This window comes from Acipenser ruthenus, chromosome 13, assembly GCF_902713425.1.
Source record: "Acipenser ruthenus chromosome 13, fAciRut3.2 maternal haplotype, whole genome shotgun sequence".
Taxonomy (NCBI): domain Eukaryota; kingdom Metazoa; phylum Chordata; class Actinopteri; order Acipenseriformes; family Acipenseridae; genus Acipenser; species Acipenser ruthenus.
Window position 1 is genome coordinate 6,052,562 of NC_081201.1, and position 17,433 is coordinate 6,069,994.

Consider the following 17,433-nt stretch of genomic DNA (forward strand, 5'->3'; position numbering starts at 1 on the left):
CAAAGGTGGCGGCCACGGTGGGATGTCCTCCTCCCACCCAAACAGCCGTAGTGTTCCAATGGCCCGCGCACCGGCCAGCTCCTCTGGCCAAAAAATTTTTGGGGGTGGTCTCCAGACCTGCCCCCCCTTCTTCATGGCCGACAGCTCCCCTCCGTGGGGCTCTGGCCACCCTTTCTCCTGCAGAGAAATTGCTGCGGGGGAAGCTGGTCTCCTGACCTCCCCCCCCTTCTTCATGGCTGACAGCTGCCCTTCACGGGGCTCCAGCCACAGTATTTCCTGCCGCGAAAGTGCGGCTGGGGGAGCTGGTCTCCTGACCTCCCCCCCCTTTTCCATGGCTGGCAGCTCCCCTTCGTGGGGCTCTGACCACATGATCTCCGGCCGCGAAAGTGCGGCTGGGGAAGCTGGTCTCCTGACCTCCCCCCCTTTCTTCATGGCCGGCAGCTCCCCTCCGTGGGGCTCCGACCACAGTGTAGTGACCCCAGGCGAAGCAGGATCCCTGGCGACCCCAGGCAAAGCAGGATCCCTGGCGACCCCAGGCGAAGCAGGATCCCTGGCGACCCCAGGCGAAGCAGGATCCCTGGCGACCCCAGGCGATGTGGAACAGGCAACCCCAGGCGATGCGAGGCAGGCATCCCTGGGTGGTGCGAGGCAGGGCAGGAGCAGTCCTTCCCATGACGGTGGATGTGGAACCAGCAGGTATTCACCCTCTGCTGGTGGAGGTGGGAGGGGAAAGCAGTCCTCCCACAGCGGCTGAGACGGAACCAGCAGGTATTCACCCTCTGCTGGTGGAGCTGGGAGTGGCAAGCAGTCCTCCCACGGCGGCTGAGGCGGAACCAGCAGGTATTCATCCTCTGCTGGTGGAGGTGGGAGGGGCAAGCAGTCCTCCCACGACGGTTGAAGCAGAACCAGCAGGCATTCATCCTCTGCTGGTGGAGGTGGGAGGGGCAAGCAGTCCTCCCACGACGGTGGAGGCGGAACCAGCAGGCATTCACCCTCTGCTGGTGGAGGTGGGAGGGGCAAGCAGTCCTCCCACGACGGTGGATGTGGAACCAGCAGGCATTCACCCTCTGCTGGTGGAGGTGGCGGAGGCAGAGGCAGCTCTTGCTGCTCTGCTCCTGGTGATGGTGGAGACAGAAGCAGCTCCTGCTGCCCTGCTCCTGGTGGTGGTGGAGACAGAGGCAGCTCCTGCTGCTCTGCTCCTGGTGGTGGTGGAGGCAGAGGCGATGGGGCGGATGCTGGCCACTCAGAGGGAGGCTGTGGCGGTTCTGGCTCCCTCTGCTGTGGCGGCTGGGCTGGTGTGTGCCGTGCTCCCTTCAGCAGCATAAATAGAGGCTGCTGGGGAACATCAGCATCCTGCCCTTCTCCCCCCCAGAAAAATTCAGGGGGTTGAGCCTGTAACTCCTCCCCTTCTGGCTCTTGGGACTGCAGCTTGGGTCCTAAGGCTGTGGAAGCGCAGACTTCCACCTCTTGGGCTATGGACGCACCGACTCCCCCCTCTTTGGGCTGTGGACGCACCGACTCCTCCCTCTTGGGCTGTGGACGCACCGACTCCTCCCTCTTGGGCTGTGGACGCACCGACTCCCCCCTCTTGGGCGTAGGACGTTCGGGCTCCTCCCACTCGGCCGTAGGACGTTCGGGCTCCTCCCACTCGGGCGTAGGACGTTCGGGCTCCTCCCACTCGGGCGTAGGACGTTCGGGCTCCTCCCACTCGGGCGTAGGACGTTCGGGCTCCTCCCACTCGGGCGTAGGACGTTCGGGCTCCTCCCCAGGCTGTGGAGGCGAAACCAGCAGGCATTCTCCCTCTGCTGGTGGAGACGGTAGCGATGGCTCCTCTCCCTCTGATGCTGGAGACGGTAGCGATGGCTCCTCTCCCTCTGATGCTGGAGATGGCAGCGATGGCTCCTCTCCCTCTGATGCTGGAGACGGTAGCGATGGCTCCTCTCCCTCTGGCGCTGGAGACGGCAGCGATGGCTCCTCTCCCTCTGGCGCTGGAGACGGCAGCGATGGCTCCTCTCCCTCTGGCGCTGGAGACGGCAGCGATGGCTCCTCTCCCTCTGGCGCTGGAGACGGCAGCGATGGCTCCTCTCCCTCTGGCGCTGGAGACGGCAGCGATGGCTCCTCTCCCTCTGGCGCTGGAGACGGCAGCGATGGCTCCTCTCCCTCTGGCGCTGGAGACGGCAGCGATGGCTCCTCTCCCTCTGGCGCTGGAGACGGCAGCGATGGCTCCTCTCCCTCTGCTGGTGGAGACGGTAGCGATGGCTCCTCTCCCTTTTGTGCTGGAGATGGCAGCAGCAGGGTCTCTCCCATATCCGCAGCCAGGTAGTTGAACACCATGGCTGCGATGTCTGGGAGGGAAGCTGGGTGGTGTTGCTGTTCCCAGGCCTCCCAGCGCTCCCCATCTCTTGCCCACAGGAGGTTGATCACTGCAGGGAGGGCTTCCTCATAATCCCTCCCCGGCTCCACCAGCCAGTCCCAGACTCCCTCAGAGGAGAGTGCATTCGTCCTCTTTGGAGGATGCATGTCCTCCCTCACTGGACGCTCTGGCTCCTCTTTCTCCTGCCATGGAGGGGGTTGGTCTGGTGCCACGTGCCCAACCTCACCAACCGCGAAGCACCACTCCTCACCCTTCAGGCAGGTGAGGCAGATATCCAGTGTGGCAAGGTAAGGCTGATGTTGCTGCGCCTCCTGCTGCTGTTGTTGCTGCTGCTGCTGCTTTCTCCTCCGGCTACTTTTCCCCATTTTTAATTTGAAAAAAAAAACGAACAAACAAAAAAAACGCACTTTTCAATCCTGGTCCGGCTGTTGGAGGCGTTGTTTGTCCCACGCAGGACACCATATGTGACAGTCTGGCTCGCAGTGGTGATGTGGATGACGTCACGGACCAGGAAGTAACTCAAACCAAACAGTGGATGGGCGGTTGAAGCTGAGTGTTAGTGCACTCAGCGTATTTAATAAACAAAATATTAAACAAATTAACACAACACAAAACAAAAGGGCACAAGGGCCAAACGAATGAACAAACAAACAAGTAAGTGATGTGCTGGGAAATCCAGCACGTCTTAGCAATTGTTTTGTTAATGTTGCTTTTTCTCTCTCCGCTCTCCCGTACTCTCCTCTACACTCTCAACCCCGAGTGCAGAGTGCTGCTGGTTTATATACTCTGGCCGAGGGATTTAACTAGTTGGTAATTATCTTATTATCCCCCGGCCAGAGTCTGCACGCGTTTGGTAAGGATGCATGACTGTCAGCTAGTTAAATAATCAGTAGCTGATCAGCCATGCATCCTCACGGGGTTTTTAAATATAATAACAAAAGACGCGGCGCTTTTACCCGCGCCGCAAACAAAAATACAAATAATAATAAATAGGGGCGGGACACTCCGCCACAGCCTCATGTATGGAATATCACCAAGACTTCCTTTTTCCATTTTAGGAATATCGCCCGGCTATGCCCTGTTCTCTATGTGCCTGCTGCGTAGAAACTGGTCCTTGCCTTTGTCTCATCCAGATGACTGCTGTAATGCCCTGCTTGCTGGGGTTTCCAAGAACACCCTCAACAAATAGCAGTATGTTCAAAACTCAGCAGCCAGGGTTTTGACTCGGTCTCGATCTGGTGATCATATTACCCCTGTTCTGGAATCCTTACATCCTGTTAAATTTCACATTGATTTTAAAATCTTGCTATTGACTTTTAAGACTTTGAAGGGTGTGTCTCACCCTTACATTGACTAAACTTTTGTCTATTTATACCTCTTTAGGAATCCTTGGGTGTTTTTAAATCTCGCCTTAAAACTTATTTGTTTAAACAGGCTTTTGTTTAGATTTGATGTTTTAATATTTTTCTTATTGTTTATTTTTATTTTGTGTTCTTATGTCCAGCGCTTTGTGATGACTTGTCATGAAAGGCGCTTTGTAAAATTAAGATGATGATGATGATGATGATTATTATTATTATTATTATTATTATTATTATTATTATTATTATTATTATTATTATTATTATTATTATTATACCCCAACTTACATTTTTGCCACCCATTGTTTTCTGTCTGACATCTATCCAAGATTCCATATGGTAACTTGTCTTATTACAGAAAAAACTTTTTTAAACCAGTAGAAAAAAAAGAGAAAACTTTTGAGTTTTTTTTCCGCTCTTGTTTTGCCATTAGACTTAATTATTAATAAAAAAAAGAAAACATTTTGATATGTTGATATCCCTGTAGATTTAAATTGCCACAGACCTCACTGCCCGCTGCAATGAAAATCTCAAGGGTATGTTATGAAGTAGTGCCTGTCTCTACTTTCGGACTGAATGAAAATTAATGCCTCAGTTCTGATTAAGTAAAACATTACTCTGTGTGGTAGGTTGATCTTGTCAGTGGTGTAGTTTAAATAGAAGATGCTTGCAAAGCTGTAGTTTCAATCTTTCAGAGTTTTATTTACAATATTTACAAAATATTTACGCTCAATAATACAAAGAAAAACGGAGATCTAACTTCACTTTTCTTTGTCGTTCCCTAACTAAACAGGACGGCTAAGCCGTTTCCCTGTATCAAGTTTTAATTATCCAACAAATGTTCAAACAAACAGACCTTGTAACACACCACCTTCTCCATGCCTTGTTCTCCTCTGCTTCTCCAAACCCCATTCTCAATATTAGGAAACAATGCTTGGTTTAACCTTCCACTACCTTGCCACATTTGATTTAGGAAGCTGGTAGATGATTGTCTCAATTTCAACTTATTAGAAGCAATAAGAAAACACTGAACTGAAACCATCAGTAAACATGTGTTTCAAGTTTCTGACAGGGCATGCATTGTGTGCAGTACATGTCAGGTCTGCAGTGCAGTGTATTAATCTAATCTGTCAGTGGAATACTGTATCTGTATGATAAGAGAAAACACTTCTTGACAGCCAGTAGGTGCTCGGATGAGGATCGCAATTAATGCAATATCCCACTGACATCCATTCCATAATCTGCTTTGACGAATCATTTGTAACTTTGTGTTAAAGGTTAACGTTTTTGCATCAAGATGCCTTAGTATTTCACAGTCATTCATATTAATATGTTTATTTTCCACAGAAATAAAATAAATTGGTTTGCAACAATTAGATTTCAATTTAAAATAAAAAGTAGTCTCTTCTTAGATCTGCAGGCACACCTTTGTCCTCAATTTAACATAATCTGCCATTTAGTGCTGAGACTCTAGCAAGTCAATTATGCCAAATTCCCACTGAGACCAACAAAATTATTTCTCGAGTGACCTTAGTTGGATTAGGTGCATGCCATGAAAGGCTTATTAATTAATCCACTCCCTCATAGGCTTTGAAATGAGTTGCAAAGGTTATTCATTGCAAATATATGCATTCATATATATGTATTGGTATTTTTCTCCTGAGCTTTGTAATTCTAGCTTCAAAAGCATCTCCCCCAGTTGAGAAGAAACTGAAGCTTGCATCAAAAAGCAAACCTTTTGCAGAAAGGTATTTGAATCAGACATGTATTCCTGAAGATATTTTGAAGTCACGTAATAAATCCTTGACATAGCCAGTATGCATGTAATCCAAGTTAATACCGCATTTCCTGAGTCCTAAAGCTTTAAGATGTAAATCTGGCATTGCAGCTGGTATTAAAATGTTAGCTTGAATTGATTTGACTTCATTATTTTAGTATAGTAATAAGCGTACCATATTAAGTGTTAATTCTTATAGGCAATTACTTTGCAGAGAGTCAACTCAGGTGGCTCTTTCCTTGCTGTCTCACTCCAATGGACATGACCTGTATAACAGTGCATCAGTTCATCCAGGAAGCCGGCCCATGACTCCTACTGAACAGTTAAACAGTATGGTGAATCAGGAAGAGGAGATTTCGAAGAGCATGGGAGAGCCTTCTGAAAGAGATTTGGAGGCAAGCTTTTAGATTCACTCTTTTTTTTTTCAAATTAGTCACGTTATATTTCATTTATAATCGCATTAGAAACATTTTATAGCTTAAAGGTAATTGTGATATGCTGCTATGTTGCACACCCACACAGAACAAGAAAGTGAAAAAACATGAAAGGATGCACACTGATATACAGTTCTGTAACATGTGATCTATTATCAATCAAATGATCAAAACAGCCTGTTATTACACTGATAAAGCAGATGAACGTAAAGAGGAGTCATTTATCTTCTTTCATATGTATAAACAACACTTGGTCTGATATAAACCCAACAATTATTCAGTTACTAATTCGTGGAAAATAGGTTCTAATATATTTTATTTCAATGTTATGCTGCTTATATTGAATTATTTAGAACACTGAGCGGAACACTTAACCTGGTGAACTGTTAGAATGATTGGTCCACAGTTGAATTGATTAGACCTATGCCATGTGCAATGTAATCATCATTATCAGAGTTGTGTAAGCTCCCGTCTTACCTTGGGTCATACAAGGTATTTTTTGAGTTCAGCATCAGACCAGCTGTACATAGAAAAAAAAAAAAAATTATAAAAATGACAAACAACATCTTTGAATTCAATTGCGATACATGTAGCTAATCCTGTTGAGCACTATTCCTGCTATTAAAATTCAGTGACTTTGCTCTTTTTTTAATTTTGTGTTTTAATAAGCATTGCAAGAAATGACTATCTTCTATGTTCAAAGAATCCTGATGTGGAGACTTTGAAAAGTAGTTTTGATGATTATTAGGCTGTGTCTGCTTTGGAAAAAAACAAAAAAACAAAAAAAGATTCTGAAAACTCCTGCATGTATTATCTAACGCAGAAAAGATGTAACCTGTCTGTATTAAACAACAAGATATAATAAAGAATAACACATTTTATAGCCATATATATGTAAATATAAATGTACGAGCCAATTTCAAAGAAGTAAAACTCCACAAAAGCATAATCAGTAAATGTGTGCCTCTTGAAACTAATGACTCTGCAAAATAAAAAAAAAAGGTTTGTGGAATGTTACTCCACACTTAATACAGCACATTCATGTAATATGGCAGCATGTGCTATGCCAAAAACAGCAACAAAAGATATGAGAGACTTGGATGAAGGAAGGACATGCACAACTATGTGGTATTGAATCCTCCCCCAAGCCAATAAACTTGTACTACTTATCTTGTCACAAGTCACAATATTGTGGTCAATTACAAATGTAATTATGTATAGAGGAAATATATATATATATATATATATATATATATATATATATATATATATATATATATATATATATATATATATATATTGCTTTCAATAGAACAGTTATTAGTAGTGACACACTGTCTAATTCAGTGTCTTTGGGTTATCTGCTTGTCTACCAGTTTTACATTCTCATTGAGTGTTAAGAGGTGTTATTTACATCTATCATTTATACTGCCTTATGAACACAGAGGTATCACCACTATTTGAACACTGGAGTCCACAGCCACATGCTTGCAGCACAAGACCAACAGCAGATGAAAAATGTCCTGCAGCTTTTGCCCCATCATCTCAAGAACAACCCTGCACTGGAAAAACTGCAAGAACAATTAACTGAAGAGATTCACAATGACTATGATTTCAGCCTGCGCAAAGGCATGGGTAAGATATCAGGTCAAGCTGTTATATTTAAAATTTTGCTTGACAAGGGACAATTTTTTGCTCCATGTTACTAAAAGCTAATATCTTTTAGAGTATGTGCTGCCAGGTATGTATAGAGACAAAAAGGCCTCTCGAGATATCTTGATTGGTCGCCAGTGTACAATGCCAAATGCTGGTTTGAAAAGTAGTATTTTTTCCCCCTAGTTCAGTCATTCTGTTTTCTCTTTAGTCATTTACGAAAGGGCGCTAAACTACATGGTGCGCAATAATTGCAATTAGTGTGCATGTTTGATTTCCGTATTTACTATTGTAATTTAATTTATTGTCACATGCTATACTTGGCATATTATGGCGCGCGCTAAATTTAGTGCTTCACACTATGGTAATCAGAATCAATATGTGATTTTTATTGTAATGCATGCTAATGAGATGAGCTATATTCACATGGTATTTACTAAAGGACTTTAATTTGTGCGCGCGCATTAAAGTGATTTATTAGCGCGTATGGAAACCAGGCTTTAACCAATGATAGGCGTGCTATTTAAACCTCTTTTTCTGGCCTGGAAGCTAATGATGTGCAGTTCGATTCTTTTAACTGGCTCAATTCGTTTGATTCAGTTTAGTGAATCAATTCAACAGATTTGTTCGTTTGATTCACTGATTCACTAATGCCAAATAAATACATCTTGCTGAATTACTTGGTTATGAAAATTTGTTCCGCCTCCAACTTTTGCTTCCGTGACATCTCCAATTACTTTTTGTCTACTGATTTTAAATTTTACACAAAATAAATAGTTTAAACAAGCCTTCACTTCGCTATCCTGATCAAAATTATGTGTGAAACAGATCCTGTGTGTTATTTGTGCTATTTGATTGGCTATTTATTTAATAAACTGCAATTTACAAAAACAAACAAACAAACAAAATAAGCCCTGCTAAAGCTCACAGGAAATTATATTAAATTTCCCACAGAGGACAGGTTTACAGGACGTGTGCTATTGATTGTATTCACATAGCACTGTCACCTCGATCCATAGAGCCTGCACTGCAGGGTGGCAATGCCTACAAGGAAGAGAATTGAGGCTACGTCTCATCAATCAATGTATCTCCAGTAAGCAGAACAAAAATACGCCATTGCACAGCATTACTTTTATTGTATATGCATTAAAGGAGAAAGGGAAAAGCCTTTTTTTATATCAGACAAGGAATACATGTTAAAATTAAATTATATGATATAATAGAATGAGCAGGATCCTGTTTTCCTGCAATGTTCCAGCCCTAATATTCTGTGCGCAAAACCAGCAGCACTCCACTAATAAGATACACCTTCTTTTACATAGGGTTGTTGAAAGAAAGGTGAAATTATGGCCTCATTTTGAAAAAATAGGGTCCTATATTATAAACTTGTGTTTTAATTTTTGTTTTTCAGTTGATTACATTTTAAAAGACCCTTCAGAAAGAACAAGGCTTTTCATTGCAAGCATCCCTCGTATGTTTCCACAAAGAATAATTCGAGCCCCCGTTCCTTGGAGCAGCAGTTTCAGAGACGTCAAGAACTGGAACGAAACTCATCTCTTTAATGTGAATCCCATGATGCTTGAGCTGCAGCAGCTCTGGTGTAAAGAGTATGATTGATTTATACATTTTTCTCATAATGAGCTCATTTGACCTGTTGTTATCCTTAGGGGCATGTGAATATTTTGTAGATATCGGACATCATGTATTGAATATATGTTCTGCACATACTATAACATTATGGGGTGAGACTATTTATACTGCTGAGCATGTAACACTGTGTCCTCATTATTGAGAAGTGTGAAGGCTTTCCAGTAAATGGGCTCACTTAAAAATGAAGCATCTATGCTAGACCCACTTCTACATGTTATTGATGTATCAGAGGTAATTTTAAAACGAGTTGACCGTGCCAATGTTGTGTGAAGTTCAACTTAAACTCACAACCAATCACAATTTGAGAAGCAACACCAAGCAGAGAATGCATTCAGAATAGAATTTGAATTATTAACAAGGCTAGCAATCAATGACTGTTGCCAAACCATGACAAGGTGTGATCTGTCATCTAGTCTCATGGGCATTATTGATTTAAGGATCTGCCACATGTTTCTCTGCAGGTTTGCCACGTTGAGATTTGTTATGCTGGAAGCACTGTTTTCTGCATGTCTGCCACTGCTGCCTGTAGAGTTTGAAGACCTGATTCGCAAACAGTGCCTGGCAGCACGCACCACTCTACAAACCAAGTCAGTAACTCAGAGTAATATTAATATTATTTACTTTGGGTAAATCTGCTAATGTGGGATCCTTGCTGAGGTTGTGCATTTAGGCTTTTTGTACTGAAAAAAAAAACAGCAGTAGCCCATGAATCCAATCCTGTTCTGCTTTTATTTTCCCTTGGCACAGAGATAGTCATATTAAAACTAAAATCACTTGTTCCATGGGTGATATCTGTTTTGTTGTAGTACAGTATGCATTATAATAAAATAAAAATACAAATGCAATCTGGTTTTGAAGAGACACGTGCGTCTATTTTATTCATCTAAATTGTGGTGGATTTAAATTACGGCAGCTTTTAAATCATCAAAATAACACCCTTCTTAGTGTTTGCTTGCAATTTAGTAATACTACAAAGAAATGCAAGACATTGAGAAAGACTTATGGTCAAAAGAGTTGTATTTCAATTTCATATTCCAGCATTCCTGCTTAAACATCCATATTTCTTATGCTGTGCCATTCACACTAAGATGTAGAAATGTTCCTGAGATCTAAATACTGTATAATACTGAAGCACAATATCAAACTATTGGAGGCGTGCAGGGCCACACTCTAACACCCCTCTATTTTTTTCTCCAGATGGATTCCAGCATGCGTGTCACTGTTTATCACCCACAAAGTACAATGGCTGCAGCTGGTCCCACAGAGCGACCACGACTCTGTTAACCTGATTCATGAGTTCTTTGCATGTGCAGCGTCCCTGATGTCTCTGCAGCTGCGGGGAATGGTTATCAACTCCTTACAGGACCTGCTCTCATTTTTCGCAGTGCACGAGGTACTGAGAAAACAAGAGGCGTCAGCGCTTTATATCCCAGTGCTGTCTGTGTCTCTTCTGGGTCTGACATCACCACCAGCCATCCTGGTCACATAGCCCTATCTCCAATTATAAGTAAAATCCAATGTATTGGCTTGGGGAGTTTGATAAGAGTTGATCTGTGTAAACTGCTATGCCTGGATTAGTCTTTTTTTATGTAGATTGGTTTTAGAGGTTTTAAGCATAGTCTCTCGAACTGAAAGTAATGCTCAGCCTTATTTTGGTTTTGGACATATATGTTCTGTCCAGTTAATGTTTTTTTAAATGTGTGTTTTGTAATGTAATTTGTGACAGTTCAGATACCAATGGACTCATTATATGAGGTCAGATTTGGAGGAAGAATACCTACATTTTTTATGTGATTCATAGTGTGTATTTCAACTTCATTATTTTGAAGGATGGAAATGATTTTGGAGAACAGTATAAAGAAAGGGACTTTTTCAAGCCACAAATCATGATTGTCAAACTGCAAGTGAAAGAACCAGCTATAGTTTTCGAACCTAGCATGAGAGAGTGTTGGGGTCTGATTAACCGGTGCTTCGTAGAAATCACAACCAGTGCTGAAGGACTTCCCCGGGTATGTAAAACTGGCTCTTCCTGCCCAAAGAGCACTGGAATAATAATAACGTAGATTGGGATTGTGAAATATGTACACTATCTAAATTAGTTTGGCTGTGATTGATGCATATTGATCAACTTTGCTCTTGTGTATAACAAGACCACCATCTAGAATACCAACATTCTGCGAAATATTCATATGTTTTATTTTTGTTAAATATTAAACCTAGTTTTTGTGCATCGTTTTTTTTTTAATTGCTAATCCTTTATTAGTTTACAGGTGTGTAAGCATAATGTAATGAATGAATGCTAAGTGTTTATACCTAGTCTTTTTTTTTTCTGCCTGATAGGTTGAATGCGACCTGTTCCCAGAGATTCAAGGAGAGAGTCTTTGCCTGCAAGCAGTGAAATTAGATGAGCCTCTGGTTTGTGACATTGTCAACAAAACCTTGGAGATCTTCAAAAAGAATACTGTTGGTCCACAGAAGTAAATGAGTCCTGTTATTGTTACTAGTACACTAGCCGATGATCTTGTCCAGAGTTGGTTATAACTGTTTTTTACAAATTTCTTCTGCAGGTATTTAAATGTGTATAACAAATACAGCGATCTTTTAAACAAAAAGGCAGAGCAAGACGTCATTTCATTTTTAAAGGAGAATCACTCCCTGCAGGCATTTACAGAGGTACTGTACCAGCACATTTTTTATAGCTTGCTTCATATTTATATATATATATATATATATATATATATATATATATATATATATATATATATATATATATATATATATATATATATATGTTTCTCACTTTTACTAAATCATATGCCCAAAGAATCACTTTGAATAGCAGTGGTAATTAATTCCCATGTGGTGTTGAAGTTCATTAGTGCCCAAGGGGTATAGTTACAAACCAGATATAATAAAATGTGGCAGGCCTATAACTTCTAGATGCTAAATGCTGGCCTAGGGATCATATCAGTCTTAAGAAAAGTTTGAAAATGAGTGGGTGATGTGATGAAAAATACTTTCTTTAAATAAATATATATATATTTAATATTGGGGTATATAAAGATTCTAAGCCAGACAATCTTATTTGATCTCAAACTAGACGATTGTATTATTTTTTTTAATTTAGCAATGAAATCCCCCTTTCCAGAGCTCAATACCTTTACTGTTCAAAAACGCATTTCATACTCGAGTGATACTCTGCATTTGGTAGAACATATTGATTTAAGAGTTCTATAAGGAAGACTAAAGTACATATAACATGAGTCAAATTTCATGTTATTTTTTCCTGGCTATTTTAAACATTCAATCATGACTTAGACTTGTTTTAGCAGCTAATTGTATGTGGAAATTTAAGCAGTTATCTCCAAGTTGCTCTTTCTACATTTGGACAATTGCTTCACATGGTACCTGCAATTAGTGTTTTGTGTTAAAAATCCATTCAGCTTCAAAGACCAATACAGATACAATACAATAATAAAAACAAAAAAATTATATAGAACCTTTCATGTCAAGCATCATTGGCAATCACAGCTCAGATTCTCAACAATAAGAATTCATGAAAGCACACTGAAAACACTCCTGAAAGACATGTTTGCCTACAAAATAAATGCACTGTGCTCAAATCAATCTCCCTAACAGAGGCAGTGCCCCAGCTTACTGCTATACTATTAATATCAGTCTCAGCCAATCATTGAATAAAATAGAGAAACATTAAAAATTGTAATGAATACATTTTTGTATTGCAGAAAATTGAAGAAATCCGTAAGTTGCATAAAGAAATTGGTTCTCTGCACATAACTGTACCCCTGGCTGTGTTCTGCTTGGACGTTGTGAGCTTGAACGTAGACCTTTGTGTTCGAGCAGAGAAGCTCAATGAGAGATTGATCTTGTTTGAGGTGGATGAAAACAGAGAGCTAAATAAGAGGTACAGGCACACAAGTTGCTACAACAGTCGATGGTACAATATTATTCAGTCAGTGGTGCCCATGACGTACTTTTTTATAAATCATGCACCATCTGAAACAACATAATATATGATCTGAATGTCCTTAAAATAAGTCTGCTATAACCAGACATCCATTTCAGTTTTGCCGAAATAGTCCTAATAACATGGAAGACTTTTAGCCAAATAATTCTCCTGACACTTTATCTGCTTTTGTAAGAAAAAACACTCATATATATATATATATATATATATATATATATATATATATATATATATATATATATATATATATATATATTGCTTTCAAATAAATAGAATTCAGGTTTCAGTAAATGTTTTATTGTAGCGTTTGTCGGCGGTATGATGAGATAGCAGAGAAAATCAGTACCATACCAAACAGCACAGAGGAGATGGTCGCTCTCACAGAGTACCTCAAAGTGGCCAGTGAAGTCACCGTGCACAAACTGAAGGACGAAATCTGCGAAGCAGCCAGCAGACTGGAATTCCTCATGGGATACGCTACCTTGTCTTGTAAGTAGCAAATTTGTTGTAAATGTTTCTGCTATTTTTTTTTTTATCTTGCTTTGCATATATTAACAGTGTGTTTTTATTATTATTTTTTTTAGATAAAAATCCATTATATTATTAATGACTGACTGCATTTCCAAATCCCTGTTTTTGTTTTTGTTATCTTTTATACAAGACGAGGATGTTAAATTGAACAGCAATGCCTTCCACTGGCCAGACCAGATCCAAGCTGTGTTTGAGCTGAACAGGAGTCGCCTGGCAATCCGGAGAGAACATGCTGAGGAAAGCCTTCTGAAAAAGTAATTAAGAATTGCTGGTTTTAGAGACAATTGCTGCAATCCTTCTGGTGATTGACCTATTGTACTGAGATATTGCACTTGATTAAATGCGCCAGAACAAATTACACTTTAATTTATTTGATTTTCCTTCATGGTTATGCAAGAATGAATCATGCCCATAATATCCCGTTTGACATTTCCTATAAAACTGTATAATTAGATCTTTTATTCAGAAAAGCACACGTTTCTAAAGTTAGGAAGGACTTCAGAAAGTGCTTTTAAAGATAATGAGGTTCCGACTATTGAGGGGATGGGGATAGGGTGCCTGTAATATTGGGGTATTTCACAAAGCCATTTATTTTATAAGTGTTATTAACACAGAAAGGAGAAAGGCACCCTGAAGTTACAAAACTTGAAGAACTCAGGAATTTAATGAAATGACTCAAAGGTATTAAGCTCATTATGTCTAGTTTTGTAACTACATGGCTTTTCTATTTAAAAAAAAAAAAAAAAAAAAAAAGGTCGAACTAACAGTTATAAAATGCTGGATTTTGAATACCTGTCTTTGTAATTAATGTATGTTAACTGTGTCCCGACGACAGGATTTCAGAGTTTGACAAGAAACTTGTTATGTACAATAAAGAAGTGGAGAGTTTCAGAAAGAAGGAGCTGATGAGCATGGAAGAGATGAAGAACAACATGGACAAGCTAAGTGAGCTAACCAGCAGTCTGAATGCAGCTCTGGCAGAACTGGAGGTGGGAGGTTCAAAACCGTCTTTTCTTTTTTTAAGTGAATCGGAATATTACTCACTGAGACCAAGGTCACGTTCTCTCCTTATTGTAGAAAGCTATGAACATTGTCTCTAATTTGTAAATTATTTATCCAGGGAAACCACATATTTGTTTTCCAGTTGACGCTGTCATGTAAGATAAATACAATAATTGTATCTAAGTTTCATAAATCCTATTAAACATCCTATGCTGTAAAACTGTTTCGCGAAGTGTGCGGTATAAAGTTAAAGTAATACATCTCCTTTCACAGACCCAGTTTAGCACTAATCCTGGACTATCCAATGTTACATTAGGTAGTCTGAGATTAGTGCTAATCGGGATCTGTGAAAACATGAAAAGACTCCTTCAGTAGATCCAGCAAAAACATTGTCACTTTTAAAGAAACAGGTTGTTTTCCTATTTGTCTGATTTTTGCTTCTTTGTGATTGAAGGATATCAATAAGGAAGAGACACTGCTGGGGAAAGAACAGAGCCAGTTCCCACTACTTCAGACCTCAATGGCAAATAAGCAGCCTTATGATCAGCTTTGGACAACAGCCTATAACTTCCACACCAAGTCTGAGTTCTGGCTGAATGGTCAGTGACAGCTGTCATCTTGACAGCTTTTTCACTATATAATATTTTTGTTAACGTTGTTTCTGTTTCCAAACTGTGCTGTGCTTATTAGATACTGTATTTACTCTGTTTTGCTTTCCATCTTGTAGGTCCGTTCCAGAACCTCAATGCTGAAGATATCAATGAAGAGATAGGGAACATGTGGAGGACAGTGTACAAGCTCACTAAGACACTCTCAGACCTGCCAGGGCCGAGGCGGGTAGCGGACAGCATCAAACTCAAGATCGACAAGTTTAAACAGTACCTCCCCATCCTGTCAACGATTTGCAACCCTGGAATAAAGCAGAGGCACTGGGAAAAGGTGACTAAATACATTTCCATTTACACTGAATATACTGAATTGTGAGAGGTCAGCACCAATGAGATTCAAAGTGTGTGTTTTTTTTTTCTTGATTAATGTCAAAGGTTTTTCTTGGTGGACCGTCCAGAAGAAATTCATATGAAATTTCATTGAGAATCATTGTGAAGTTATCTTTATGTATAAATTACTCATTGTACACAGAAGATGGCAATTCAGTTTTTTAAAGATGCTGCCTTTAACTAAAATTGTGCAGTGCTCCACAAAATGACTTTCTGCTTGGCATTTAATTCCAATTAGAGTAATTTAGAGCCAGTGATGTTGAATGATTCATGTGCTGCATCCTTTTACAGATCAGTGAAATTGTTGGGTTTGATTTGAAACCTGAGGCTGACACGTCCTTGTTGAACATGGTGGAATACGGACTTGCCAAGTTCATTGACAAGTAAGAGGTCTACAGTGTATAATGTATTTTGCTGATGGATTATAAAATTGTTTATAGACATGGATGGATGGATACCAAAGGTGTACCCGCAGTTCATTTCTTTTTTCACATTTTCATATTTTTTGTATTTGTTTTTTAGCATTTTATCTACTCATTATATACCAAGCATCAAAAGAAACGTATCACTATTATAACACATTTATTTTCGAAAAAAAAGGTATATAAATGATGGACATTGACAAAATGTTTTTGGTTTCTTTTTAATGACTCGATCATTCATCCTTGACCATGACACGCTTGAGTGACTGACAAGCATACGCACTTAATCACCTGATAAGTGAGACAGTTGATTGGACACTGGATATGGAGTGATTACAGCTGTTGAACTGCAAGCTTGAATAAAAGCAATACAGAAAATCACAGAAAAAAAAAAAACAATATGCCACGTCTGTCAAGAGAGCAGCACCTTCGTGCAGTCGGCATGTTGCAGGCTGGACTAGGGCAGCGTACTATGGCTCGCCGGCTTGGGTGCTCACAGCCAGCAAATTCAAACCTGGCGAGACGGTATAACCAGACACCCTCTGTCAATGACAGGCCATGAACTGGGAGACCAAGACTCACAACACCTGCCCAAGATTGATAGATCATTTTGCAGCATCTTTGTGATGTCAATTTTTAATCAGCACAATAAAAAATCACTGCACCTGCTCTAAAACAGAGTTTGTCATTTTTCAATTACATCCAGTGAATTTTATCCAAATATAAGTGATAAGTTTCTTTTGATGCTCAAATATAAGTGATAAGTTTATTTTGATGCTCAGTATGTGTTCCACTGTTTCTTGTTCCCCACAATTACTACATAACCCATTCTCATGACTCCCAATCCTGTATACGTGATGATTTAATGCTGTGTGTCCTAACCTTAGTCTATTATTATTAGTTTCTTTTGATGCTCAAATATAAGTGATACATTTCTTTTGATGCTCAGTATATATCAGGAACCCAATATATTGTTTCAACTACTATACTGTATGCAAACAACTGTGGTGTATTTAATGGACAAATGCTAGTTGTTGATAACAAATATGTTGTCTACCGCTGTGGACACTTCATTACAAAACACACTGCGATATGAAGCGTCAGTGGTTTGAGTCGTTCAGAAATCAAGTGCTCAAATACCTTTTTGGTTGAAGGGAAAAGATGCCATTATTGAGCTCACATTACTCTTTGATTGAGATAACTGCCATGTACAGTAGAGAGCAAGTGTTTCTTATATAATCAG

General features: G+C 40.3%; 1 protein-coding gene across 1 annotated transcript in view; it reads left to right on the forward strand.

Moving 5' to 3' along the window:
- LOC117418465 (dynein axonemal heavy chain 3-like) overlaps nucleotides 1-17,433 on the forward strand; it is a 50,399-nt gene that overhangs the window by 4,422 nt on the left and 28,544 nt on the right. Inside the window, exons 3-18 of the mRNA XM_059035296.1 lie at nucleotides 5,414-5,483; nucleotides 5,727-5,907; nucleotides 7,392-7,581; nucleotides 9,011-9,206; nucleotides 9,711-9,836; nucleotides 10,447-10,642; nucleotides 11,079-11,258; nucleotides 11,590-11,726; nucleotides 11,817-11,922; nucleotides 12,996-13,174; nucleotides 13,542-13,726; nucleotides 13,899-14,022; nucleotides 14,604-14,757; nucleotides 15,225-15,369; nucleotides 15,498-15,709; nucleotides 16,060-16,151. Coding sequence (XP_058891279.1) covers nucleotides 5,414-5,483; nucleotides 5,727-5,907; nucleotides 7,392-7,581; nucleotides 9,011-9,206; nucleotides 9,711-9,836; nucleotides 10,447-10,642; nucleotides 11,079-11,258; nucleotides 11,590-11,726; nucleotides 11,817-11,922; nucleotides 12,996-13,174; nucleotides 13,542-13,726; nucleotides 13,899-14,022; nucleotides 14,604-14,757; nucleotides 15,225-15,369; nucleotides 15,498-15,709; nucleotides 16,060-16,151 — 2,473 coding nt within the window. The remainder of the gene's footprint in view (nucleotides 1-5,413; nucleotides 5,484-5,726; nucleotides 5,908-7,391; nucleotides 7,582-9,010; nucleotides 9,207-9,710; nucleotides 9,837-10,446; nucleotides 10,643-11,078; nucleotides 11,259-11,589; nucleotides 11,727-11,816; nucleotides 11,923-12,995; nucleotides 13,175-13,541; nucleotides 13,727-13,898; nucleotides 14,023-14,603; nucleotides 14,758-15,224; nucleotides 15,370-15,497; nucleotides 15,710-16,059; nucleotides 16,152-17,433) is intronic.